Source organism: Exserohilum turcica, assembly GCF_000359705.1.
Source record: "Exserohilum turcica Et28A unplaced genomic scaffold SETTUscaffold_10, whole genome shotgun sequence".
Taxonomy (NCBI): Eukaryota; Fungi; Ascomycota; class Dothideomycetes; order Pleosporales; family Pleosporaceae; genus Exserohilum; species Exserohilum turcicum.
In genome coordinates, this window is record NW_007359915.1 from 1,975,317 (window position 1) to 2,002,465 (window position 27,149).

A 27,149-nucleotide genomic window follows, 5' to 3' on the forward strand; every position below is an offset into this window, starting at 1 on the left:
CTAGGTGTTCGTCGAAGCCTATACTAGCAAGCTCGTTAGAAGCTATCGTTGCCTCCTCGCTGCCGTCAGCGGGTGGGATGATAGCTTCTCGAGCCTGCGTTTCGCGCAGCCGCGCTTCGAAGCTCGATACCTGGGACGCTTCAACTAGAGCTTGACGAGGTGATAAGCGAGAGGATGATGGCGGGCTTTCGATAGATATAGGCTGGCTTAGAGTACCGCGGGGCACGCCCCGAGACCGCTTCGGTGGGGTAGCAACAATAGCTTGGACGCGTCTTTTTGGTGGCATGCTTGCAATTAAGAAATTGGTAAGATAAGAAGATATATATAATAAATTAACACGTATAGTATTAGAGATAGAGGTAAGAGTTAACGTTACTATAGATTAGTAGCCTACGTAAAGGAGTTCATAGTTATTCTTCTTTTTTTACGCACGGGCGTATTAAGCTCATCAAGCTCTATCAAGCTCAGCTTAATGAGCTTGACGAGCTTGATACAGCTTGATACAGCTTGATGAGCTTAGCTTGACTCAGCTTGACCGTTGAGTCAATCCAGCTTAATTAATGAGCTTGACTCAGCTTGATTGTTGACATCTCTGATGCACTAGCTTACTAGCGCCTGTAAGGGCGTAAACTCTAAATCTATTGCTGCCCTTTCAAGTTACTCCATTGATCATTTTCATCAACACTGCTTGAAATCTATCTCTGACCACTACAAAAATACACCTCTTTCACCAATGTGGGTAGAAACACTTCAAGGCAGTAATAGGTGTTTTTTTTCAATATGCCTCTTCACTTGAGATGTGAGAGCCCAATTCTACTTCAATTCACTGGAGGGTCTTGGCTAGGCCTCATTGAGCACGCTAGAGTCTTAGCCTGTCATAGCGTCTTCCACACTGGGTGAGAAGTCGTCTTCTACAATTGGTGCATATCATGCCTTGGCACTTGGTTTGGTCAGACGGCATGTACTGAACCACACAGCCTCCCCCAAACTGTAAATAAGCGCACCATACACACCACAGAACACCAATTTTTTGGTTACATTGCTGCCGGATAGGCCGGGAGTTCAACAAGCACCCCCCTTTCAGGGGCTACACTCTCCATGTATATAAAAATCACAATTGTTACTTGATGTCTCGCGCAGTAACCGACGAAATCATTCAAAATTAATAGCCACTGCAACCATTACCAACTTCAACAGTCATTTCCTCACACAGTTACTCAGCATGAAGTTATCCATTTTCGCTCTCCCTCTCGCTTTCGCCACACTGGCCATGAGCACCCCTCTGGCCAAACCCCAAGGCGATCCAGTCAAAAGTCATAATAATGCGGGGGGTTGTGGTCCAGATTTTGAAGGAAACTGTTCGGGTAGTACTCCTCACAATGACTCCCCTCCTGTGTGCTCATGCCACAAGGTTTTCGGCGTAAGTTTCAACTTAGCATCCCGTGTTTTCGACTACATAGCTACGGGGTGGCAGCTGGCATACTAACGGAATCAGAAATGCATCATTGACAACGGATGTGGCTGCTGCAACTAGACAGTGGAATAGTCGCGGGACCACGTTGGGCAAGCCGTTCGACACGAGCAACCGGCTGGGCAGTTCTTGCAGGTTGTAATAACAATCTTTATTCTTGCTAGGAGAGTGGTTTGATAGTATTGTTATACAGTCTAGCCATTGTCTGTAGTATAATCTATTTCCATATGTATTGCACATTTTTCAACTCAGATGAAAGACGCACTCGGACGAATGGTATATCGTGGCAGTGATAGTTAGAGATTGCAGCACAAAAGAGAGATAGTGAATAGCCTGCGACCCGACGTCTACAAATAGGGAGAGCTCCAAGGGAGTTGCGAGCAATAGGGGTGTCTTTTTGTGGAAAAGTTTTTTTGTTTCTCTCAATCTGCGACAGCTATCTACCGTACATGTCAACTGAAAACTACTACGTGAGCTCTACTACTCCATAACATCAATACGTTTCATACGCTTCCACTACCTATCAGGATCGTAAGTGCTTCCCCTCTCTATATCTGTCGTGCGCTCCTATATGCGTCACAACATACACAATGCCGTAGGTAATCCCGTAAAACTTGGCTACAATTACTCTATGCATTCTCTCAACACAGGAAACAAACCTTCTACTTCCTACGCTAGTAGTCGTGTTCAATGCCGCCAAGAGTGCAGTCAAACGCATCCTGTAACGTGACGTTCAAGCGCGCCAGTCAACCAGATGGAGAGGGTCTACTTACAGGTACAAGTTTAATGAGAGTTGACAGTGGTAAATTGTCATGTTGAGTATACAGCAGAAACAGGTGCTCAGTCAGACCGCTTTTTCAACGTCAAACATGGCCGTTCAACCTCCGTTTTCATGCGTTGGCACTAGGCTAGGTCTGAGCGTTTGTTTATACTAAACTAGCGGTTCGGATATATTCTACTCGCAAAAAAAAAAAAAAAAAAAAAGAATCATCGTAGAAAATAAATCATCTCTACACACAATGCGATAAGTGACAACCGACGAGTGTCAACTGCCGAGTCTGATGCTCGTAGCGCAGTAGCATTACAACGGCGCTACTTCAGCACACGGGACAAGCCAGTAAACAATGCACACACATGACCACGTGAGTACCTACAACTTAGCGCGCATAGAGAACGCTTGAAGCGGGTTGAACCACCACCACGCACACCAAGCCCTCCGCATAGTCTGGGCAACGCGACGCAGAAATCTATTCGATACCGCACCGCAGTATATAAGAGGCGTGAGTATCTACTCACACTGCACCAGCCAGCCAGCCACATTCATTCGTTCATTCATTCATTCACAGCAACAACTGCATCACACTCTTTACTACACTACACTCGCTTACCTACATCTCCAAATCCAAATCCAAAAAAAAACAATGAAGCTCTTCTTGACTCTCCCCCTCGCTTTCGCTACCCTCGCCACAAGCGTCGCCGTCTTCTCGCCACCGACTGAGGAAACAGCCCTGGCAAAGCCCGCGTTGTACGATTGTGCACAGACTGGCACATGTTCTTTCTTGATTCCGGCCCAAATGCCTACTACATGTGATTGTCGAAAGAGTCGCAGCGGCGTAAGTCCTTTTCTTTTCTTCCTTCAGCATCCATGCCATGCCGTGCCGTGCTTGCTTTGCTACCTGCTACATACATGGTAGTATGAATATTGGACTTTACGCTTAACTAGAGAAACTAGGCTTGTATTGATATTATGCGTTGTGGCTGCTGCAAGTAGTTTGTTCTCTACCTGCAGAATCACCCGGGACACGCGATGATCGATCGCATCACATTCGCTAAGGAGTCAGTGGCGCAAGATTGGAGTACAAAGGAGTTGTTGAGTTTTTCTTCTTTTCTTGTTCTGTTGGGGTCCAGCATGGGTTGGTTGTATGCATTTTGTTTGTTTGAAATTTTGGGGTCTTTGCATGTACGATTTACGATTTGAGGTTGGTAGAACGAAGGTTTATGACAATATTTTTTTGAATTTAAAGTGCTTTTGTTGATATGCATGGAATTCTCGATGCAGCCTTGACAATGTCGATTACACCACTCTGGTTCACAAGTCACATTTCACTTTACCTACCCGATCAGTCCCAAGTAAAAAATGTGTAGGTCTGACTAGCCATGGTCTTAGCCAAGTGTATAGTTGACGTGTAAATCACATCTTATGGCATAGACACATACTCTCCTACTTAGTATAAACGTGAAGCAGAGAAAAAGGGATTAGTTCTTTAGACCCTGTGGCTAGACACTCTAAATTACGACAAAAAGGAATCAAGAAAATTAAACGTCGTACACATTGCCAGATTTGATTCCAGTGAAACATCATACAATAGCAGCCAGAATATTCACGCATAACCCTACCAGACTTATTTCAGTCACAAGTAGACGCACTTGATTGATTTGATAATTCATTCCATCTACACTGTCAATCATCTCCTTCTACCTCCCCAATCGGAGCACGGTACGCGACGTGACATGACGTTCTCATGGGCAAGCAATCTAGAAAGTCTGATACGCGCCATGCATCTAACAACAAAGGAAAAGGAACAAGTTCTGCACTTGATATGATGCCATAGATTCAACGCCAGCCGCACAGTATGCAATCAAATAGACGAAGATGAAATTGTATGTAGCAGTCTAAAACCCAACGGCAAGCATCAGCCCATAGCCCACCGTGATAATGACAACAAAAGTAATGAGAGAGGCAGGGACGCCGCGGGTCAAAAAGTGTTTGACGGCGAGATAGCGCTGTCCTGTTCGCTGGTCTTCCATCATAATGGCAGCTATGATTCGTCAGTAGTGCATGATACAGGTAATGGTGACGACTAGACTTACTCATATTAGGGAAACCACTCGTGGGCAGACCCATAGCTCCGCTAGCCATCAGCACAGCGCCCATGACAAGCAAATTTGGATGTGGCTCGGCCATCTGTTGTCCGACCTGCTGGACCAGCGGCAGGACAATGAGAGCGGCAACAGTGTGGCTGATAAACGTTGCTACAACAAGGATCAAGGCGCAGAAAACAACCAACACACCGTACAGACTCATGCCCTCAACGCCAGCGGTAATCGACTCAGCAATTGTGTGCAAAAGACCAGACGAGTTGACAGACTTGCCGAGAGAGAGACCACCGGCAGCAAGGATGATGATAGTCCAGAGGAAATTGTTAAAGTCTTCCTTGGTAAGGATACCGGTACCAAAGAAAAGCACAATGGGGATAATGGCTACGACACCCATATCGCCAAATGCAAATTCAAGCTGGTGACTGATACACCATAGAACAATGGTGACGACAGTGACAATGCTGATGAAGTACTGCACTCCGGTGAACTTGTCCTTGAGCGGGCGGATGGGCACGATGCTGGTGCCCCGGCCGGGTTGGAAGGTGACGAGAAGAAGCACCCAGATGAGCAAAATGGAGATGATGCACACGGGAAGGGCCACAAAGAACCAGACACCCCACGAGGGCTCGGGTTGCATGTTCTGAAGAGCAATCAGGTTCTGTGGGGACGCGATGGGAGAAGCGGCTCCGCCAATGTTAGAGGAGAGTGCGATTCCCATGAGCAGCGCCTTGGTCATGTCCGAGTCGGCAGGAAGATTACGTAGAATGGGCTGGAACCATTAGTCAACGCTACAGAGATCAATCAGAGACATACCTGGATGATAGAGAAGCACAGCACAGGCGCGGCAACGTTGCTGATCCACATACTCGCAAACATTGCGACAAACATGTTGACGAGCAGGACGGTCCTCGGCTTCGTGCCTGCCTTACTAAGCACAAGAGTGGCCATCATCTTTGCAATGTTGTACTTGGAAAGCGCTGCAGCAATGGTGAAACCACCCAGCAACAGCATAATGACCGGGGTCCACATGGCAGAGAAGACATAGGAAGCAGCCTGTTTGGAGTCGAGTCGGCGGTGCGGCTCGACATCGCTTCGGACGACGTTGAGCGTGACGGCCAGGAACGGGACCAGGAGTGACGTGACGAAAAGCGGAATGGCCTATTCTGGTTAGCGCCGAATGGGTCGGGGCTTGGAACTCGACATACCTCAGTCGCCCAGAGCAAACTGACAAAGACGACCATGGCCAAGCAGTTTTGCTGCTCGGGCTTCTCCATTATGGGCACGACTAGCAGCACGACGAAGACGGCAATGCAGGTGAGTAGCATCCAAAAAGTTCTGCTAACGAGCCACTGGGGGCACCTATATCTTCCAATGGGCGTCGCCACCTCCTTCATGTCTGATTCGGCATCGTCGCCCTGTCGACGCACTTGGCCGGCAGTTTCGCGGCCGAGCAATGTCTGCGTGATGCCAATGTTGGCAGCCTGGGCCTTGCGCTCAATGCCAATCATTTCCCTCCACACCGTGTTCCGCTCCCAGACGACATGCTCGCGGAGATGTAATCTCAGCTCGCGCTTCGCCTCGGCAATGTTGCCCTTTGTGCCAATCTGCGCATATGCGGCTTCGATGCGTTGGAGGTTGCGCGTCAGCTCGTCCATGGTGCTCTGCTGGAATGGATAGGCAGGGTACACGTATTTTGTCAGGTACGTCTTTTTGAGCTTGCGGTCCATGATCTTGTCGTACTTTTTCAACACTTTTTCGAATCCCGTCTTGTTGAGCTGGATGAAGGACCGCAGCTCGCACAGCAGCACGTATATGCTGACGATGCGCTTCTTCAGCGAAACGCCCTCGTCGTAGAGGGCGGAAAAAGCCATGTCGTGGTAGTCTTCAAAGGCTACACTCGTCAAGCGCCTTGACGAGGCGTGCGAGGCGGCCATGTCCTCCTCGTTTGTCCGGCGGCGGCGGCGCTGGCCATCTGGGCTCCGCTTGCGCAGGCGCGAGGTCTCGTCGATTTCGTCGTCCGAGTCGTCGTCGTCTCGCTCGGCGTCGGGCCCGTGGTCGGTGGAGACGCCGCTTGCGCCGCTCATGGCACGTGGGCGGTGGAAGCCGATGGCCTTGAATATACTGCCGCTGCGCATCTTCTTGCCGGCGGGCGCATTCTCGTTTTCCTCGTTGTACTCGGCCTGGTGGTCTTCAAACATGTCGGCGTCCTTGAGCAGGGCGTCCATCTCTTCGTAGATTTCATTTTCCTTGAGGCGGTAAAAGGACGTGACGCGCTCGAGCTCCGTGTCGAGGGCGTTGGTAAAGACCTTGTCCGGGTCGTGGGCGGCGTCGTTGAGCAGCGGCGACGACTCGGCGTCTCCACGAGCATGCTTCTGGTGGACCTGGGTCTCGAGGCTGTAGATGCTGCAGGCGGCGGTGGCCCGTCAGCCGTCACGGAGGCGGGCTATGGCTGGATGCGGGTGTACGTACTGCTTCTTGAGGTTGCTGTAGGCTATGTAGTGGTTGCTCCAGTCGGGCACCGCATTGAACTGCAGGCTGTGGGAAAATTTCATTTCGTCGGCCTCGCGAAGCCGCTCGAGCTTCAGGCGGCGGCGTTGTGCGCGTGCAGCAGTGGCGGTAGCAGTAGCAGCGGTGGTGGTGGTGGTGGTGGTAGTGGCGGTGGCGGTGGAAGCGGTGGTGTTGAGGTCGTGGAGCTCAAAGGCCTGGTCGTCACGGAATGGACGAGAAAGCAGGACGGGCTGGGGCATAGAGTACAATGGACGTTTCTGCTGGTGGGTGCGCTGTCGTCACCGCGAACTGTGAGGCGGCCACACGGCCAAGCTGCCCCCGGCATCGCAGTGCGCAGTGTCCCCCCATGTGCTGCCTCGATTGGCTGTGCGCGCTGCTCACTCACCTCACTCACTCACGCACACACACACACACTCTCTCTCTCACGCACACGCACACACACTCTCTCTCACCCTCACCCTCACATGCACACAGCTGCATCCCATATACCACCACTTGGCCGTCACGCGGCAGTCGGCAGTCGCAGCACCGCACCACATCACGGCTCGCTACAGTATGGGCCTGCCTGTCCACTGCCGGCTCTGCATGCATTCCCCCCCCCCACCCGGGCCAAAACCCCCCGACGTGCATTGCCCGCCTGCCCGCCTGCCCGCCCGTCTGCCCTACCTGCACCGCCTCTGCCAACCACGCACCGAAACGTGTGCTGCTCCATCCTCCGCCATTGGACTGCCAGCGCCGCCTCAGATCCATGCGTCACATGCATATCCCGTAGCCATGTCACTCCGTCTCGGGCATTGGTTCTTGCACATTCCTTCATCATCGCCTACATACATACATACATACATACATACATACAAACACGTGCACACACATGCACATACACCTGCACACTCAACCTGCACCTGCACCCTGTGTCTGTGTGTGAGTGTCAGTATCTGTGTCCGTGTCCGTGTCCGTGTCCGTGTCTGCACACAACGACTCGTTTTCCTCTAGACTGCACCAGCGTTAGCACACGTCAGTACCCTTTGGGGCAAGCCACACTTACACCGCAGGTCCCAGTTGATCTTGGGGCCCAGCTTCGGCAGCTCCTCCGCAACGCTCTGCACATCCTTGTCGCCGCGTCCCGACACACAAATGACTACATCTTGGTCCTTGTCCATGGTCTTGGCCAGCTCAATCGCAGCATACACGGCGTGCGACGTTTCGAGTGCGGGGATGATACCCTCCAGCTGGGACATGAGCCGGAACCCAATAAACGCCTCGGCATCCGTGCAGGCAATGAACTTTGCCCGCTCGCTGTCCTTCCAGCTCGACAGCTCAGGCCCCACGCCGGGGTAGTCGAGCCCAGCAGACACCGAGTGCGTGTCGTTGATCTGCCCGTGCTGGTTCTGGAGCACGTACGTGCGCACCCCGTGAAGAACGCCCTTGGTGCCCGCCGAGAGCGTCGCGCTGTGTCGGTCCGTGTCGATACCGTCGCCGCCAGCCTCCACGCCCAGCAGCTTGACAGACATGTCCTTGGAAAAGGGGTAGAACATGCCAACCGCGTTGCTGCCGCCCCCCACGCACGCAACCACCGCGTCGGGCAGCTTGCCGCGCTTCTCCTGCATCTGCTGCTTGGTTTCGTTTCCGATAATCGACTGGAACGTTCGCACAATCGTCGGGAAAGGATGCGGCCCGACAGCAGATCCGAGGATGTAGTGAGTCGTGTCCAGGTGCACAACCCACGCCCGCATCGCCTCGTTGACCGCATCGCGCAGCGTCTTGGAGCCCGTCTCCACCGCCACCACCTGCGCACCAAGCAGCTTGATGCGGAACACATTCAGAGCCTGGCGCCTCACGTCCTCGGCCCCCATGTACACGGTGCACTTCATGTTGAACTTGGCGCACACCGTCGCCGTCGCCACCCCGTGCTGCCCGGCTCCCGTCTCGGCGATAATCTCAGTCTTTCCCAGTCGCCTGGCAATCAGTATCTGGCCGAGCGCGTTGTTGATCTTGTGACTTCCCGTGTGATTCAGATCCTCTCGCTTCAGCCAGATGTTGGCTCCGCCAGCGTGCTCCGTGAGGCGCTCAGCAAGGTGCAGATGCCCCGGTCTACCCATCCACTCGTAGTAAGAGCGGTACTCTTCCCAGAACTTGGGGTCCTCGATGGCTGAATTGAACCCCTGCTCAAGCTCCGAAAGACAGTCCATGAGCGACTCGGGCACATATTGCCCTCCAAACTCGCCGAAACGAGGCGGGAACTTATGCTTTTCGTTGAAGATGCTCTCGCCGTTGGCCTCATCAGTGTTGAGCATCTCCAGCTGGTCAGCGAGGCCGGGTCCGTCTGGCGTGTCAGCATCCGTAATCACCTTGTCCACGTGCACTCCCGTCGGCTCCTTGGCCTCGTTCAAAGTCTCGACAATGCCCACCTCGCGCGTGCTGGCGCGGCTGCTCTTGCCGCAAATGCCGTCGCAGTACTCTTGCACCGCCTGTGCGCCCTCGCCCGGCGCAGCCTTGAGCAGCGTGTTGATAATCTGACTGCCAATGACAACACCCTCGGCAATCTTGCCCACGCTCAGGAAGTGGTCGCGCGTGCTGACACCAAAGCCAACAGCGGCAGGCACATTTCCAGAGTACTTGTGCACCCGCTCGAGAAGCTGGGGAAGGGCGGCGTTCATTGTTCCCGTAGCGCCAGTGACGCCCATGCGGGAGACGACATAGATGAAGGAATCGGCAATCTTGCAGAGGACGCGCATGCGGTGCTCCGACGTGGCCGGTGCGATCAAGGGGACGTAGGATAGACTGCCCTCGACTATCAGCATGGTGCCAAAAAAATTATAATCTGCCTTCAAACTCACCCGTAGCTGCGGCAAAAGTTCCTGAAGCGCAGGGCCTCCTCGGGTGGCAGATCGACCATGATGAAGCCATTTGCGCCAGCCTCCTTTGCATCCTGCAGCATCTTCTCCTCGCCATAACTGAGCAGCGGGTTGTAGTATCCCATGAGCAGGATGGGCGCCTTGAGGCCGCGCTTCCTCGCATCGCGGATCATTTGGAGCACATGACCAGTCGTGACGCCATTCTTGAGGGCTTGCTATACAGACACACAGTGTCAGGTGGGGTATCGCGCGAAGAGTGGCGAATCAGTCTACGTACAGTGTTGGCCGTCTGGATGGCGGGGCCGTCTGCAATGGGGTCGGTGAAGGGCATGCCGAGCTCAATAATGTCTGGTGCGGTCAATTGGCTGTTTCCCTTGCATCGCATCGCGGGCGGGCTGCTTGGTGTGCGTACCTGCGCCGCCGGCCTCCATGGCCATCATGATGTCGGGCGTCTCTTCCACCGTGGGGAAGCCCGCCGTCACATACGTAACGAGGGCCGACTGCATCCCGTCAGTGCCAATTCCCGCTGCAGCGCCGTTCCACACGTACCCTGCCCTCCTTCTTGCATTGCGCAAACGTCTTCTTGATTCCGTCCATTGCCGCCGCCGAGTGTTGCTGGTCTCGCTGAGGGAACAGAGAGCACGATGCAGCGTCCTTGTACAACAAAGTCACAGCGATGAGTCACGGTCGAAGCAGCGGCTGTGCAGCTGTAGGCGAGAGATTGAAGGGGGCGGGGGGGGGGGCAAATGTATGAGTCTTATGTCGACACAATTTATCGAGCCCCGAAAGCGGCCATGTCGGAGGGGTCTAGTCGGCTGCGCGCGCCCCGATGCCGTTGATTGGATGACGTGGCTGGATGCCGCAGGAACCACCGTCGCGGTCGTTTTCTAGAAGCCCCGCCCCGCCCAAGGTTTTTCCGTCCAAACGTCATGTGGCAACGTCTACACGTATATGCTCGACACTTTGCACCCGACCTGCCCCGGCCATGCTCAACCAGACGCCATCGTGTGCGCTCGGTATCCCGTCCAAGTCTCGCTTCGAAACAAATGTGCCCCCTGCAATGTCGTCTAGTCGTGCCGAGACTCGTACATGCTATTCACCCTCGGCTTATCTTCTGCTCCCCGAGCTTTTGTTGCAAGTGAACACCTGGTCTTTATTATCTACACTGCCAAGTACCAGTGTCAGCTGGCCGTGGAACAAATTTGATTCCAGAAAAACAAATCGGCAACGGCGCAGCAGGGCAGTCTTCTAGATATACACATGTCTTGCTTCCCTTGGTATATACATCTTGAGTGGAATTTCCCACTGTACGCCATCTTAGTTGCTAGTGTCTTAGAGACTAGTTTGTGGCACTTTCTAATTTCCCATTGTATTAGAAGCATGGACACATACCGCTTTTCCCCGTCTAATCTCATCGACTCTCTATTGATTGCTATACACACACACACAATTAGGCCGACTTAAAACACAAGCTAGAGCAGGTTTCCACTAGCACGAGCACTCATCTCCAACACCTAGTGCTTCCCGATGACCGAGAAAGCCGCCCTTCCTATATTCTTGTGAAACACAGCCTAACCAAAACCACAACAAGACCCTTTCCTGTTCTTCGTGTTCTTTCTCCTCCAGTCTGTTCCACACCCAAGCAGATTCCACGCCGCCCATTCCACCTCGCCTAGCTTCCCACCCCTCAACAGGATCCAAAATTAGCAGTGCCTACTCCAGCCCCCCGCTTGGACAATTCTACCCCCAATTCTCGCACTAGATTCGCAATGAAAAGATACCAGACAGACACTTTGCGTTCCTGCGTCTCCCACACGTCGACAAGACTACCACACTAGACTTGCATGAAAATAGCAGACGTGGCTTTAAAATACTGGCTGTATTAACAGAGGGGAAGAGCCTATACGGCTCTGCGGGCAGCCTATACCACACCACACCCTGTACTTTATACAGTGGCTCCACACAACTTGCTAGTGTCTTGGGGTTGCTCAACCACCATGTACGCACTGCGGAGCTGATTGCTCCCAGTGAAGACCTTGATAAATACCACATCCATGAGGAGCACAGGACATGGCACTTGTCAGAATCGGTTGTTTCCGTCTGCCCAAAGTTTACAGCGTAGGCGTCTTGCGGCGAGACCCTTTGAACTCTGAGCACCTCGACCTCTTGATTACCAATACTGTACCAACTACTGACGCGCGGCGAAGTCACAACACGTGGCATTGGCTATACCGTGACTGAATCCCGGCTAGAGTTAAAATTGTGAATTAGTATTATGTGGCATGCCCCCTCCCCCCCACGCGTGTGTGTAAGGTATCCCCAGTCTTGAGAGCTGTGGCCATAGATGCCTGCCTTTGCCACTATGCACTCTGCTGTATAGCTCGACTCTTCCCACAGCTATGGCTTGCTTATACATCGTCATCCAGTGAGGTGTTTCGCTTGCGTATCTTGGAATGTCATGGCATTGACCACCCATGATTGGCCATACCTCGTCCACCACAAACCTTAATCTCCACCTGATGTCATGCCCTGCACACCTCTTGCCCCCATGTCACCAGGTATATCCTGCGCTTCTGGCCGTGTCTCCAATATGCTTGCTGAGAAACGCCCGCTTGGGTTGCACCACGGCACCCACAAAGTCGTGATACTGTGACCACATGATCCTATCTTCCTAACCTTAATCGGGCAGTCCGGACACGCAAACAGACCGAAAAGCATCAGATGGCTTTTCAGAAAAAAACACCAATCGACTGCGCAGCCCAATGTCCCCACACACCCGACAGGTTGCATCTGAATTGCCCAACAAATTAGGCCAAGTTTTGCGTGCCCCTGAATCCTGTAATTACAAGTGCGGGGTCATGGCGACGATATCGCAGTCCAGGGTCCCTCTGTCACGCCGCATATCTTTTGCGAAGTATGCCCCACTCCGAGTCAAAGTATCGCCCAAAGCCTCGGATCTCGCACATGCGGTTGTAACACTTTTGGCAGAGCTGGTTGCGGAACCTGGCTCTCTCGCAACGACCGTCTCTTCTTGGGTCCTTCTCCCAGCTTGGGTCTGGCTGCCCGTACTTGTCGACTGGTCCCGTCTTCCAGTTGGCATCGATGCGCCGTCGCAGCCTGGCGTCTTCGAACGCGCATGGGAACCTGACGCGGTCGCCGTCAAACTCTTCGAGCCACGAGCACTCTTGTTCGATTGCTTTGCGAAGGCAGCGCGTACATAGCTGTCCGCGATGGCGTACCGTGCCACAGAGACGCGAGTCTTTTGGGTTGAAGTCGCGACGCCAGGCTTGAGAGCGATATGCTGGGTCTTTACAGGCACATAGAAATGTCCACCCTTTTCTGATACGCTCGGCACTGTCCCTTTCGAGTTGCTGTTTGTATGCGTTGATGATGTGCTTGATGGGCTCGCTGTCGGGCTGCGTCTCTGCTCGCTTGTAAAGCTCATCAAAGCTCATGTTCTTACACCATGAGCATATGTCGAGTCCGCGTTCTCGTCCCTCTGGACACGAGTCACAAGCAGTGCCGAAGGCGCAGTAAGTCTTTGGAGGCGGTGGCAACATGACAAGCAGACGTACAGTGTGATAAAATCTTGATGCGTTAGCAGTGATGTCGACACAGACGGAGTGACTTACAAAAAGAAAGAGAAAAAAATAAGAGGTTTAAACTATGTCTAGTCTGAATCTAAGAGCACGTTGTAGCCCTCAACATCGTCGTCGGACCCTTCGCTGCCGTCTTCCGGGCTTGCCGACCTGGTTACGATCTTGTCTGCCTCCTCATGACAGAGCCCCGTCGGCGTGAAGTGCTGCAAGATTTTGATTTTCCGCAGGCGTCTCCTCCAGCACTTGGTACAAGCAGTGCCCTTTCGACGGACAGAGGGACAGTCAAGGCGTGTGCCGCGAAGATTCAAGTCTAGCAGTCGCCACCTGCAGTGCTGGAAGTCGGGATCTTCAAAGGCACAAAGGAAGCGGCCACGGGCTTCGATATTTCTTTTTAGGACGTGTTTGCGGGCAGTTTCTTCGTTGATTGACAGGATGGCACCAGGGTTCGAGTGTGCCCAGACGCGGAGCTGCTGGGGATCGTGTCGCTGGAGACAGTCGGGACAGACACGATGCGGAACGTGGACTTTCTTGCCGATGCCGAGACAATGGGGTCCAGAGGTGCATTCGACGATGGGTGGGGGCTTGAAGGGCGAGTCGGAAGCTGAAGACATGGACTGGTGCCGAGTAGGTGGTAGCAGTAGTGCGGCGGTTGTCCACACGCTCGACTCGTGTATGTCTAGCTCAACGGCCTTGCATCTCGCCTTGTGTGACGTGCTATCTCCGGTGCGGGCGGCTGTGACGTCCAATCTGGCATTCCTGATGGCTGTATTACATGATGGAAAGTGTCGGAGAAAGAAGGCCTAGTCAGGTGGCTTTAAGTTTCATTTTGCACGCGACGAGAAAAAAGGACGGAGGGCCGAGGCGGGTTGACCGTGTCCGGGAACATGAGTAACAGCCAATGTAATGAAGCGAACACTTTTAACACACGGCAAGCTATGGTCACCTCGATGGAAACTTCTTGTGGCGTAGAACGTGTCCGACCATTCGGCTCAATACTGGCTTGGCGGCAGGAGGCCCTGATCAGCTCGGCTGGCTAACGGGCGTTGTGGCCAGCGCAAGTACCTGGGCCTATTGGGTACTACTCGAAACGAGAGTACCTGTGGTCATGACCTCGGGTGTTGTGATGCGCTTTGCCTAAAGCTATGGCCGCTCTGAGGGGTGAGTCGCAGCAGCGAGATGAGGCCAAAACGACAATCGGAGTGCTGGTCGGCTCGTAACTTCTGGTAGCTGGCCCGCATCTCACCTACTACCTAGTAGGATGCAAATGGTGGCCGTCTCATTCGTCGGCGGCGTCTGTTAAAGGGTGGCGTTTGGAGGTACTTAGCAAGGCAGCCGAGTCTCCGAAGGCTGAAACTCGCCGTGATTCGATGATGCTGTGATAAAGTTTCGCTTGCCAAATCCCAAACGTTGCTGGAGATCATCGTGCACGTGCTAGAATCCTTGCTGATGAAGCCCAACCTGCTGACTCGTCCCGGTCCATCCGACTCACAATGTAACCAAATCTGCATCGTTATCTGAAACGCTGTGACGATGACTCTGTCTGCCACTCTCGTCTTTGACATTGTGCAACCACTTGGACGCAATACCCATCGGAGCCCCGGTAGGATTTGATCAGTAGCGTCTTTATGGCGCCATGTGCTGATCGGCAAGTTCAAAAAAAAATTCACCCTGGGCATACCCATGGCCGGTATTACTACACGAGTAGTCATCATGGAGCGACATGTGCATGTGCCTTTGATATAAGGACGCAAAGGCCGTATCCACTCGGCTTTTAGTTGTTTAAGTGTGCGCTTCAGATAACCTTCGGCCATGCCCACCTTAGCTGCCACCCATGAGATTGCGAAGCTCTCAGAGGCTGTGCCTGCGCTGCTAATTCCGTGCAACGGGCCCGGCCCCGGATTTGCTAGCCAGTTCTTATTTGATGGCTAACTTTATGCAAACCCGGGAGGGCAGAGAAAAAAAAATGAGCAAAGCCCGAGCGACTTTTGCGGGTGCCACGGCGGATCCCTGCAGGCATGTTGAGCTCGCTCGAAGCAACAAGACAATGCCACAACATGCAAATGCATGCGTAGTGATACCATTGCACTGGTATAGCGTCTTTATTGGCGGGCGCTGGGGGGGTTTCAATGTTTGGCTTGTGCAATCCAGAGCGAGTGTACATGGTGCATGGCTAACGCTGAGCAGTCTGGATAGCTGGAGCAAACAGCAGGCCTGGTGTATGTAAAGGTGACCTAATATGAACGCAGGGACCTGGGTGCAATCAAGACGACAGACGAGAAAGGTCACCTGAATAATGGCGTGTTGCCGTGGCCGTTCAAGGCCTATCGTCAGCAGGGCATTCGCATGCTCAAGGGCGCGACTCGCAGGGCTAGGCGTGCCGCATATCAGTTGTGATAGGATGCAGCCATTGGGGGGGTGCTTGTGAGAGCCGTGTTTCGTAATGGCGGAGGAGGCCGTGGGCAGGCTGGCTGAGCCGCTGTCACGGAGCAGCAGCAGCAGAGGGCGAGTTGTAGCATGATGTGCTGCCTGCTTCTCCGCGGGGGCCTGCCGAGGCGTGGAGAGCGGCCACAAGGCAGCATAACGGTAGGGCTGGGCTGGTGTCGCGCGCTCCGAGGCTTGGGTCCCGGTAGGCAAGGCATCATGGCCTCAGGCGGCCGTCTCCTTTCCCAGGCCAATGTGGGGCCGCGTCAAAGACACAGGCTGTACAGTACTCGTGCGTATACGTACGTACGCACATAGTATGGCAGATGCTGCTGTCGGGCGGCGTCAGTACAGAGGTTGAGCCTTGCGGTGGCAAGATGCAGTGCAGTGCAGGTCGCGGCCAAGGCTCGGCCAAGCCGCACGCACGTCGCGGTGCAGCCGCTGGTGTAATGGGGCATGTAGTAAGTAGGATGAGTATGGGCATGGCGGAGGGAGGCCTTCACCGCCTCGGAGGCAAGCAGACGATGCTGAGGGCGAGGGCGAGGGCGAGGATGGCAGAGAGTTGGTCTGTTCTTCTTGACGCGCGGCAGAGATGTCAACACTGGCTCCGCGCGCACGGGCCACGCATGCCTGCGCGCGCGCGTCCACGCCCATGAAAACATGTGCATCCCCATGCAACACATCCGCCTTGCCCTCCCGGCCAAGACGTCACGGGGCACGCCGCCGGCACACCGCGAGCCTTTGCACACACAACAGCACGAGGCTGGCTGAATGCTCTGGCGCTCCAGCTTTCTTCTTCGGGGCCGCTCTGCCCCTGAGACCTCACCTCCGCCCCGTGGCGATGCCGGCGACGCATCCGACGACGAGGCGACCCTCTCCGACACCCGGCCAATCGACGCCTCAGAGCTGCAGCCGACCATTGTTTTCGATGACACGGGCGACTCCATCCTCATGTTGGGCACTGATTCGTCCGGCCACCAGCCAGTCCAGGTATCCAGGACCGCCATGATGCTCGCTAGCCCCGTTTGGAAGACGATATTCGAGCGCCACTGGAGCGACAACGGGACCGCCACCCTACCACTGCCCGACGACGAGCTCGATGCCATGCACATTGCCCTCCGCATCGCCCATCTCCGCTTCCATGAGCTGCCCAAGAAGAACGGCCTCACCATCGATGCTCTGCTCCACCTCTCCGTCGTGTGTGACAGGTACGACATTGTCAAGCTCGTCCGCCCGTTCCTCGACCTCTACGGCTGGGCCCAGTGCCACTACCCTGATATCACGTCAGGAGAGAAGTGCCACCCTGCCTGGTTCTTTGTAGCATGGACCTTTGGCTACAAGGATAGCTTCCAGGGTCTCGCCAAGTACGTGGTCAAACGGACTGGATTGGATCAGCGTGGGAATGCCATGATGGACAGTGGCCAAGCCTTTCCACTCCACATGCCCCCAGCGCTTCTTGGTGAGTCATTCTATAGCCCTCAACCTGACCGTTATAAAGTCTGCTAATACGAATCCCCCTTTCAGAGCGCATAATGGAAATCCGGGAAAAGACGCTGACCGCCATGCTTGATGTGCTGTATGATATCTTGGACGATATCACCCACGTCTATGTGTGTCAAGTCGACGAATCATGCGAACCCAAGTGTCGGGCCATGGTCCTAGGCTCCTTCATCTCGTTCCTCCTAGAGAGCAACCTGTACCCCGTACGACGCACTGCATCTGACACCTCATTGAGTATTCAACAGCTGTATGACCATGCCAGTTCCGCCGAGATCCTCACGTTCGAATCACACGACTATGCAGAGATGGCTGCCCACGTAAAGCGTACCAATTGCGATCCCCAAAGTGTCACTGCCGACACTTTCAAACATCATGGCGGTCTTACTCTTCACAGGAAATGCTTTGGAGCCTTTCATCTACGATCCAAGTTGCGAGCCATATATTCTGACATTGGTTCTGCCGTGCTTGAATCTCACATACGACACATGGACGAGCAAGCTGCCAAGTAGAGTCATGTAATACAGTCCACGACAACAAGTCCAACATTGCATTTCAGAAGCCGTTAGAGAAGAGTCATTAAACGCCGAGGACAACCTTGTTTCCGTCAAGCCTACTCTAGCTCATCCGAACGTCCCGCGAACCGTCGTCAGCGTGGTTATGGGATCATCCCTGCATCTTAGGCAAGCGCGGTATTCTGGTCTCCAGGTGCCGAGGTACCATTCCAGATTTCGCCGTACTTACCGTCGTCTGTACACTCTGATCTTGCACTCTAGGGCATATCTGACCAAACCCAGCCACGGCAGGATCTCTGTGCTTGCGTACAATGACGGCGTGAAGTTCGCGCTATCGCACATAACAACAACACCCCGCTCCTAGCAAGACTTGGTACTTGGCAACCGCTTCTCCCACCTTCCCAATGTGGCCAACCGAACTTGAGAACATCCACTTTGAAAGTACTCCAAGAATCCGCCAAGTACGCATTGGATAACGATGCCTTGTTGTAGAGATAATGAGAAGGCTAGGAAGGGTTAAATGCTGCTTGGAACATGTTGGCTTTGTAGCCCCTGTGGTGCGTACATAAATACTATCATGTTCATGCTTGGTACTTTGGTAGAAACAATCATTTTCGAAATGTTTCCATTTGCTCGTTGTGCAGCTCTCACGCTGCTATTTTCGGCTGTCCCCACTCTTGCTCAATTTCCAGCCGAGCCTGCTGGTCGCAAGGTGCTTGAGTCACGTTTCGGAGACGGTGTCACAATTACCTACAAGGAGGTCGGCTACCACCGGAACATGTCGATTCCAAGCCAAGTCAGGTTTCTCTGACAACGTGTAGAATGGCCTCTGTGAGACTACACCAGACGTCAAATCCTATTCTGGTCACGTGTATCTGCCCCCTGGAACAGCAGACTTGGGTCAAGGACAAGACTACCCCATCAATAGTGTAAGTCGGGGATATCTTCACAACGCCCTCGAGGCAATTCTAAGTCTCAAATCTAGTTCTTCTGGTTCTTTGAAGCCCGCGATGATCCGGCCAATGCGCCATTTACAATTTGGCTGAATGGCGGACCCGGGTCCTCTTCCATGTATGCGTTGCTCGAGGAAAATGGGCCATGTCTTGCCAACCCCGACTCGAATACGACGCGACCGTCGGAATGGAGCTGGAACAGGGCATCGAACATGCTTTACCTCGACCAGCCAGTACAGGTCGGCTTGTACGTGCAACTAGACACAAATTCTCCCTGCCACCAACTGACCTACTTTACTAGCTCATACGATACATTGCAAAACATCACCCGAAACCTTGTCACCGGAGAAGTCAAGCTGTTGAATGAAACGACACCTGTCCCCGAGCAAAACACTACTTTTCTCACAGGCACCTATCCCAGTCGTAAACCTAATAACACCGCGTTTGGTAGTGTCAACGGAGCGATTGCAGCGTGGGAGTTTGCACAAGCATGGTTCCAAGAGTTTCCTCACATTTTCCCCAATGACACGCGCATCAGCCTTGCTGCTCAGTCGTATGGCGGACGTTACGGACCTGCCATGATGTCTTTCTGGGAGGAACAAAACCAGCGGATCGAGAACGGCACTCTGAAAGAGGGCTACATCATGCACCTTGATACGCTGCTTCTTGTTTCCGGTTGCGTTGACCGCTATATCCAGTATCCCTATTACCCGCAACAAGCGTATCGAGGCAACGGATACGGACTTGAAGCCGTCAATGAGACAATCTACAACGGCATGGTGGCAGCTATCCCAGAGTGCTTGGAGAAAATCCAGACCTGCCGCGATGCTGCTGCTGAGTCTGATCCAGAAAACCTGGGCATTGACGCTCGTGTCAACAAGCTTTGTGAGGATGCCGAGAGCTTTTGCCGCGCGCAAATTGTCACGCCATACAATCTCTAACTATGCCGGACGCGACTACTACGACATTTCCACACCATCTCCTCCACCCTTCCCACCACCCTTTCACGAGGGCTTTCTCAACCGTGAGTGGGTCCAGGCTGAGCTCGGCGTTCCCCTTAATTGGACGGGTAACTCTCCGCAGGCTTCGGCAGCTTATCGTGGCATCGGCGACTACCCACGCGAGGGCTGGGTTGAAGACCTCGGCTTCCTCCTGGACAATGGCATCAAAGTATCGCTAGTCTACGGTGATCTTGACTTTGCTTGTCCGGTGAGTACCGTACTCGATGCAGCCAACTTTATGATTCTCGCTAACAGGAAACCTCGCAGTGGGGTGGTGGTGACGCCGTAGCCAAAGCAATCAACTGGACAGGGTCTGCCGGGTATGCATCTGCACAGTATGCCGAGATCCAAACCAACGACTCCTACATCGGCGGCTTGGTCCGCCAATACGGAAACCTGAGCTTCGTCCGCACCTATCAAGCCGGCCACGCCATCCCCGCCTACCAGCCCGAGACCGCTTTCAAGATCTTCACGCGTGCGCTGTTCAATCTCGACATTGCGACTGGCACCGAGTCGACTGCGGGCACAGACGAGACAAGCACGTACATGAGCACAGGGCGTCCAGATCCAGATGTGCAGTTTGAGGCGTATACCACCGACGCGCTAACATACTGCTACACTTGGGATCTAAGCTCGTGTACCCAAGAGCAGATCAATGCCGTGCGCGACGAATCCGCAGAGATATGCCAGTACCTAGTTGTGGATGCGAACACGACTCAGTTGTTCCCTGATGTCATTGCTGGATGTCGTGCCGGCACGGGTGGTAACTCAAGTACGCCTCAGATTCGCCATGGGTTCAGGACACTACGTAGACCGTGAAGGCTCTGCGGCGGAACCTGCATAACATGACAAGAGCGAGTGGATGGTTGTGGATGGGTTAATCATTGCCACCACCCGCCTCACACACTGCAAAGCTCGGTGTATATAACAAAATAAATGGCAAGCTGCGTCAATTATTGACGTAATGAAATGGCCCAGCCCAACTTTTACAGGAAATCCCAAAAATAACAATCCATGGCTTGATCGGTGGACATGTGGCAATGGCACAGACACGAAGTGGTTACTTTTTTTTCCCTTTGTATATCACTAATCTTCCACATGGCAACACTTGGGCTCAATGCCCCACACAAAAAACACTTCTTCTGTATCAGATGGATACACATTCCACGTGGAGATATCGGTGAACCATGTATACCAAGAAAAAAAAGAAATACAATTATTCGTCTCCAAGGTTGACGCCACCAAACTTGGCTGCCTTGCTCCTCTGCAGCTTATCAGCCTCATGCACTTCCACAGCGCCATTACCACTCCCCTTGCCATCCATAGCATGGCCGCTCTCCTTGCCATCCACCGGCAGGGAATCCTTCCTACCCGCAGTCTTGGTTCCAATCTGTTGCTCCTTACCATTCACATGGGTTTCGCCATGCTCGCCCGCATGCGCACCGCCATTCTCACCAGTAGGCTTACTCGCATTCGCCGTCGTCTGTCCCTCGTTCTCTAGATTGACGCCCCCAAACTTCTCTGCCTTCTTCCTCTGCAACATGTCCGCATCGTGTACTTCCACGGCTCCATTTCCCTGTTTCTTCGTCTTCCCAGCACCCTCGCTACTCTTATCCCCCTCCAATGTGGCAGCCCCATGCAACGCCTCGACGTCAGCATGGCCCCCAAACTTGCTCGCTTCTTCCGTACCACCCATTTTCTGCTGTTTCTCAGACTTGGTCTCGCCAAGCGCATCACTGCGTCTCTGTGCGCGCGCTCCGCGCTCCTGCGATTCGGTCTGCGCGGCCGCGATATCGACTTCGTCCGCGTCGAGCTTTGTGAACTTCTGGTCGAGCTGCGAGCGCTCGGGCGAGGCGTGGTGGGGCTCAGTACGCTTCTTAGAGATGGATGTGGATGAGGACTCCTCCGACGCTTCGACGACATCGCTTTGCTGTGTGCCGTTGATGGATACGGGGACCGTGGCTGCGGTGCCGCCGCCCGACATGCCTGGAAGAGCTGTGCTGGTTCGTAAGTATATAAATGCTTGGCACATGTTTGTAACATGTAGCGACATCAGGGGACGTACCATCTCCGTGCTCTGCCGCGGGCATCGGTGCGGCGTGCTTTGTGTGTTGAAGTGAATCCTACGTGTCACGTGTCAGTACATGGTTCTTCCATCGACGATACTATATCTAGATGTCTTGACAGCCAGAGCACATACATCCCCGGTCATTCCATGCAGGATTTCGTGACCCTCGATAGGACCATTGTCACTGGATCCGTCTCCGTTGCGAGGCATTTTGGTGCGTGTCTTTTTGCTTGCGTATGTATAATATGGTCTGTAAGATATGCAGAATCGGGGTTTTCGGTTCAAAGGAGGCAGTGAGGATTTCAATGCAAAATGATCCATTTGCAAAAGGGCTCACAGCAGCGCGTTTATTATACCCATTACTTGTGTACTTGGAAGTTGGCACCGTGACGCTCGAGATCATGGTCGGAAGACGTCATAGTCTGAGACGTAGCACGCTCCGCGACATGTCCACTAGACGATGGCGGAGCAAGTCCGAAGCTTTGACACGTACTACGCCCCCTTTCTCAGCCACTCGATGATAGAATGGCTGGTGCGGGGCCGATGATGGGCTGACTGGAACTTGGGCGAGGCGTTGAAGCGCATCTGCTAGCTCTCACATGACATTGCAACTATCAATCTTAGCTAGGGTTACGTATAGTACAGGGTATTCGTATAGCATTATCATTACAAGTTTCAGTCCACCGGCACATGAAAAAAACAACAACAAACTTAGTAAATAATCTTGTGGTCCCAGAGAGGCGCCTGGCGTACACTGCCAAAGTTCAATTCTACCTTGCCCTTCTCATTCATGGTCGCGCCTTCATCAGTGACCTCAACACCATATGGACCGAGGCTCTCCTGTAACCCAGCAACCTCGTTTCTGCTGATACCTGCGCGGTCTCTCGGAAGCCAGATAACTTCTCGGCGTTCAGCCAACGCTGGATGCATGTAGGCCTCGAGAACGTCTTGTTCCGTGTATGGTGGGACGGGCTGATGGAACCGAGGGATGAGGGATGCGGAGATTTCGCTGGTAGACAAGGTGTGCGGCAAGAACATCCTCTTGAAGAGTGATCGCTGGGGTGGCATGTTGGCAGGAGGCGCCATGCCGGCAGCTTCGGAACCGTTGGTAGTTCGCTGCTCTTCATTGTAGCGAGAGACAAGAGCTTGCTCTGATCGACCGCTGTTGTAGCCAGGGTTCATGCGTTTAGCCCCCAACGAGCGTCCAGCCTCAGCATCATGCTCCTGTTTCGGGTAGTCTGACTCATCAAGCAAGTCCAGCTGCTTGATCTTTCGCTTCATAAAGAGTTGGAAGATGATGGTTGCGCCAATCAGAACCACTTGCAGCACGGTCGGTCCAACAGATGTGATACTGCCGCCGATTCCAATACCAAATAGACCCAGCAGACAGAGTTCTCCGATGTAAACGCCGACCATGAGCTGCTCCAAAGCGCGCGCATAAAAACCACCCTTGGTGTCAACATGAGTGTCGTGGACGTAAAACATATTATATCTGTACGCAAGATAGATTAGTCCGATACCGATAGTTGAAAATCCTAAGACGAGCGGCGCAATGGTAGCATATGAGAGTGCAATGACACCCAAGTTTGTCCACTTGGGGTAATCTGCTCCCCATGATGGCTCTGTAAATGCCACATAGCGCATGTACTGCTTCCTAGGCGTTTTGGCAAACTTGCTCAGGATGAGGACACCCACCAAGCCCATTACATTGAAAAGATATCTTGAGGCGTTTGCGAGACCGAAGAGAATAAAGTATGAAATGTAAAAGTTTGAGGCCTTTGGCAGGTTCTTGGATAGCAATGTGATGGCACTCTTGGGGTCGTTGACAATCTGGCTGGCTACTGCGGCGGCGGCGGAGGTAAATGTTGTGATCAGGAAGACCTGGATTACTTGAAAGGCAAAATACCATTTCTGCGTCTGTTGCTCGACTTCAGAGACGGTGACTGCACCAGAAAACTTGGCAACGACTGTAAACATGTCAGTTGAGAGTTTTGAAGGAATTCCAAATTTGGTAACATACGACGACAGATGACGGGTACCAAGGCCATCAAAATGGCAAGGGCCACTACGGGCAAAAGCCCTGTGACGACACCGAGGATGAAATCAGGAATGTCATTGATAAAAGACAAAAAGGGCACATTCTCTGTGAGGTAGTTCACGTTGCTAATGGCACCGACAACCGTCACAGGGATCGCCCAGAAGATGATCATGACCGAGATAAAAATGGTGGCGATGAGGCGTCGCAGGAATCGACTCTTGGATCCCATGTTGAGGTTCTTCCAGATGACGTCTTGGGGCAAAACTCCCATCTGTCTGGAGCTGAACTTGGCAGGTCGGCGATGGTGGTTTTCCTTGAAGGCGGCTTCTGCCGCTGCGACGGTATCAAACTCGATGAAAACGGCGGTGACAAGCTTCTCTTTTCCGGCAAGATGAGAACGCTGTGCCGTCTGAATCTTGGGGAGCAACTCTTTAATCTGATCGCGGTAGTAGCCAATAGAGTCGACCTTGTGACCGATGAGGAACTGGGTCTTGTTTGTTGGTCGCAATGATTCGTCGTACGAATTCTTTTCGCCACCCTTCTTTCGTTGCTGCTTGGTAACTGCCTTTAAGAATTTCACCTCGCTGGCCTCTAATTTGGGAACTGTCTTTTCAAGTTCTTCGACGTCGTCTTCCAAGTCGTCGACTTTGGGTACAAGCCAGACTTGAGCTACACCTGGGAACATGGTTTGCAGTTTTGCCAGCGATAGAGAGGCCTGCGGAACATCGGTAAAGAGAACGGTACGCTGGGAGATGCGGCTCGCGTTCCACGCCGTCAGGCAGTAGGCTTTTCGGACCTTGACAAGGTACACCATCTCTCTTCCAATTAAGAACAATACCCAGCCAAAGAAGACCCATGCAACTAATGCGTGGGAAAAGTAGCGCGCCTGACTGTCCACGTTGGAGAAACTGAGAATGTCCAGGCCAGACTGGCCAACTCCACCTGTGGCATTGACGGGGAACAGGACAGGCCACGTGATGATGGCACCCACAAAGGACATCAAGGTGAGCATCTTGAGGAAACGCATGTACAGGTAGGCATCTAGGGAGTGGTGATTGAGAACATATTCATCGCTTATACTGGTAAATTTCTTGACCCAGCCCAGGAAGCTCTGTCCTGCTGCCGGTGTTTTCTCACTAGGGAATTCTCAGCAATATGTTTTCACAGTTGAAGCATGAAGAGCATACTCGTCTAAGAGTGCGTCGTTGTACGTGCGTGGAGCATATAGACGTCTCTGTTTGTTGCGTAGCAGCAGAAATGCACCGACAAGCACTGCCGCTACAAGAAAACTGGGCACGAGAGTTGAGACGAGGGCAGAAAGTGAGGATCCACCTCCGCGATGGCTGCCTTGTTGCGAAGACATGGCTGTCGCCGGAATAAAGCAGAGATTTTGCTGTAGAAAGACGAATGGCAATGTCGTTATCCACCACGTCAACCCCCCTCCATGTAATAAGTGAGTCCGCAGCAACATTCACCATGTGCATTTGCATCATAGCAGCAGGGTTTTGGAACGCTACCATGAAGTGACCAATGTCATGGTGCATGGTTCGGCACCGGAATTCCGACTAGTGGCCTGACGGTGATGGAAGCCTTGTAAGTACGGCATTCAAGGCCAAGGGCTGAGGGCAAAGCGCAGCGGGATCGGAGCCTCGAGCACCCCCTCATCAGAAAAAGTGATACAACTCCTAAGCTGCCTTTCAGCTAGCGCCATATAGTAGCTTACTATCGAACAGTGCTAAGTGCAGCCTTTAGATAATTACAACCTCTTTCTTCTTAATAGGTACTACTATAGTAGTAGTACAATAATATTAAGATAGATTTTAAAAAGCTATTGTGGTTGTAAAGATAACTGGGTAGGAAGTTCCTATCGAAACTTTTGTGTTCTGTAGGGACGGACGTGTATCACTTTTTCTGATGAGGGGGTGCGAGCGAAAAGGGCCATAGTTGCATGCATCCAAGGCGGCAGAGTGGCCCTTGGTGAAGCTTGTGGACATGGAGCCATGGCGTTCATGCGGGAACCAAGTGGCCGTGTCGTCATTGGCACACAGGACAGGCGCTTGGCTGGACAAGGCTGCTGGGCATGGCGTGTGATTGCGCCTGGTCTGACGAGGCGGCTTGCAAGAGTTGGTAGTGGGTTAGATTGGCGGGAGTGGTAGTGGGAGTGACTGAGACGATGAGGCGCTGGCACTGGCGACGTCACCAGGCCACGCTAAACTGATCGTCCAGATCGACAAACGCCGACTGGGGTGCGGCACGCCTCTGCTGCTCTGGCTCTCACTCTTAAACCAAGCGGCTGTGAGGCTTCTGTACCGACACTTGTCCAGCATCTACACAACTCGGCGTCGCTGGCATGCGGCCCAACGAGCCAACCTACACCAGCGCTTTCAAAACGCAAGTTGATGTGTGTGCGTACAGCATTCGACGTGCTTGTGCAGTGACGTCATGATGCAGCCAAGTTTGCACCACCATGTGGCTGAAAGATCCTAACAAACACCAACTATTACTACATGGCTATTATATAGCGTATCTCAACGCAGCAATATCATGTTCGAGTAGCGGCTCTGTTTACAGTAGCATATTTCAGACCTGATGTAGCACTGTATCTTGTCAGCGGAAAATAAGAAAGAAATACTTCAATTCTCGGGATACACGTTGGGATTTTTACAGCTGAATATCTACTGATGATCTAATACTAGCTTAGCATTTCTTGTTGTCGGGCACCCGTATACAGCTTTGCCAAGCGCCTTTAGTAATTATTTCATATATTACTTAAGCAACTATACTAGGACTAGCTCTAGAGCCTATAGTATATATCGCTAACCTACTTAAGTACTTTTTGTAACGGGCTGAACGCCCTTTGGATAGCTCCTCGATGGAATCTCGGGCCAAGCTGCGCGCGCACCATCTGAACTACGTTCAGACCGAGCAGCGCTCAGACAACGCGCTCAGATACTCCGGCATAACCTTTCTCCGATAAGTAAATAAACACCACGTAAGCAGAGTAGATAGCTCCTTATCGAATACAACCTCTTGTATACCTCGCAATTGCTCCCTAGAGCGCAGCCCCTTACATTTTGTATTCGATCCCAATTAGACATAAGCCTTAGGCGGACTGTCTTCTAACTAAGTTTTAGAGCGTGTTGTTAGTGCGAGCTAGTAACACAGAGTTAGTGCTGCAATAGGTACGAAAGGCCTTTAGTGCAGCGAGAAGGTAGACATCGCAAGACAGTACACCTAGGGCAGAGCTTCGCAGGAAGTTCAGCCGTGAGAGACAGTAAGCGATTTAGTCGCCCGGGACCTGTCTAGGAAGTCCTACCGTGTCTTAGAAGCCGAGCCGTAGGCG

At 52.9% G+C, this 27,149-nt stretch overlaps 6 protein-coding genes across 6 annotated transcripts; 2 read left to right on the forward strand and 4 right to left on the reverse strand.

Annotated features, from left to right (window-relative positions):
* Positions 1–4,144: 4,144 nt before the first annotated feature.
* SETTUDRAFT_102073 (uncharacterized protein) lies at positions 4,145–10,311 on the reverse strand (the record flags this gene model as incomplete). Its single annotated transcript, XM_008023599.1, has 10 exons — positions 4,145–4,290; positions 4,343–5,120; positions 5,165–5,509; positions 5,557–6,754; positions 6,821–6,930; positions 7,855–9,640; positions 9,697–9,929; positions 9,992–10,062; positions 10,127–10,214; positions 10,264–10,311. The coding sequence occupies 10 exons, from the start codon at positions 10,309–10,311 to the stop codon at positions 4,145–4,147; spliced, it is 4,803 nt and encodes a 1,600-aa protein (XP_008021790.1).
* A 1,885-nt stretch (positions 10,312–12,196) lies between these two features.
* SETTUDRAFT_182564 (uncharacterized protein) lies at positions 12,197–13,594 on the reverse strand. The gene is made up of 2 exons (XM_008023600.1): positions 13,347–13,594; positions 12,197–13,302 (listed from the first exon to the last, which is right to left on the reverse strand). The coding sequence occupies exon 2, from the start codon at positions 13,272–13,274 to the stop codon at positions 12,606–12,608; it is 669 nt and encodes a 222-aa protein (XP_008021791.1). The 5' UTR covers positions 13,275–13,302; positions 13,347–13,594; the 3' UTR covers positions 12,197–12,605.
* A 2,852-nt stretch (positions 13,595–16,446) lies between these two features.
* Positions 16,447–18,137, forward strand: SETTUDRAFT_166969 (uncharacterized protein). The gene is made up of 2 exons (XM_008023601.1): positions 16,447–17,193; positions 17,259–18,137. Exons 1-2 carry the CDS (start codon positions 16,506–16,508, stop codon positions 17,741–17,743), a joined length of 1,173 nt encoding a protein of 390 aa, XP_008021792.1. The 5' UTR covers positions 16,447–16,505; the 3' UTR covers positions 17,744–18,137.
* A 228-nt stretch (positions 18,138–18,365) lies between these two features.
* SETTUDRAFT_158630 (uncharacterized protein) lies at positions 18,366–20,519 on the forward strand (the record flags this gene model as incomplete). Its single annotated transcript, XM_008023602.1, has 6 exons — positions 18,366–18,506; positions 18,568–18,675; positions 18,732–18,946; positions 19,001–19,619; positions 19,711–19,908; positions 19,968–20,519. The coding sequence occupies 6 exons, from the start codon at positions 18,366–18,368 to the stop codon at positions 20,517–20,519; spliced, it is 1,833 nt and encodes a 610-aa protein (XP_008021793.1).
* Positions 20,520–20,916: 397 nt separating this feature from the next.
* On the reverse strand, positions 20,917–21,978 carry SETTUDRAFT_158631 (uncharacterized protein; the record flags this gene model as incomplete). Its single annotated transcript, XM_008023603.1, has 3 exons — positions 20,917–21,695; positions 21,766–21,823; positions 21,901–21,978. The coding sequence occupies 3 exons, from the start codon at positions 21,976–21,978 to the stop codon at positions 20,917–20,919; spliced, it is 915 nt and encodes a 304-aa protein (XP_008021794.1).
* A 501-nt stretch (positions 21,979–22,479) lies between these two features.
* On the reverse strand, positions 22,480–25,169 carry SETTUDRAFT_36654 (uncharacterized protein; the record flags this gene model as incomplete). The annotated part of the gene is made up of 3 exons (XM_008023142.1): positions 22,480–23,735; positions 23,789–24,942; positions 24,994–25,169. The coding sequence occupies 3 exons, from the start codon at positions 25,167–25,169 to the stop codon at positions 22,480–22,482; spliced, it is 2,586 nt and encodes an 861-aa protein (XP_008021333.1).
* Between the last annotated feature and the right edge of the window lie 1,980 nt (positions 25,170–27,149).

Bases quoted from the DNA above. Each gene is read 5' to 3' on its own strand.
- SETTUDRAFT_166969 (XM_008023601.1), top strand. From the start codon at position 16,506: ATGCTCTGGCGCTCCAGCTTTCTTCTTCGGGGCCGCTCTGCCCCTGAG. The intron at 17,194-17,258 runs GTGAGTCATTCT...TCCCCCTTTCAG, and splicing joins CATGCCCCCAGCGCTTCTTG to AGCGCATAATGGAAATCCGG.
- SETTUDRAFT_182564 (XM_008023600.1), bottom strand. From the start codon at position 13,274: ATGTTGCCACCGCCTCCAAAGACTTACTGCGCCTTCGGCACTGCTTGT.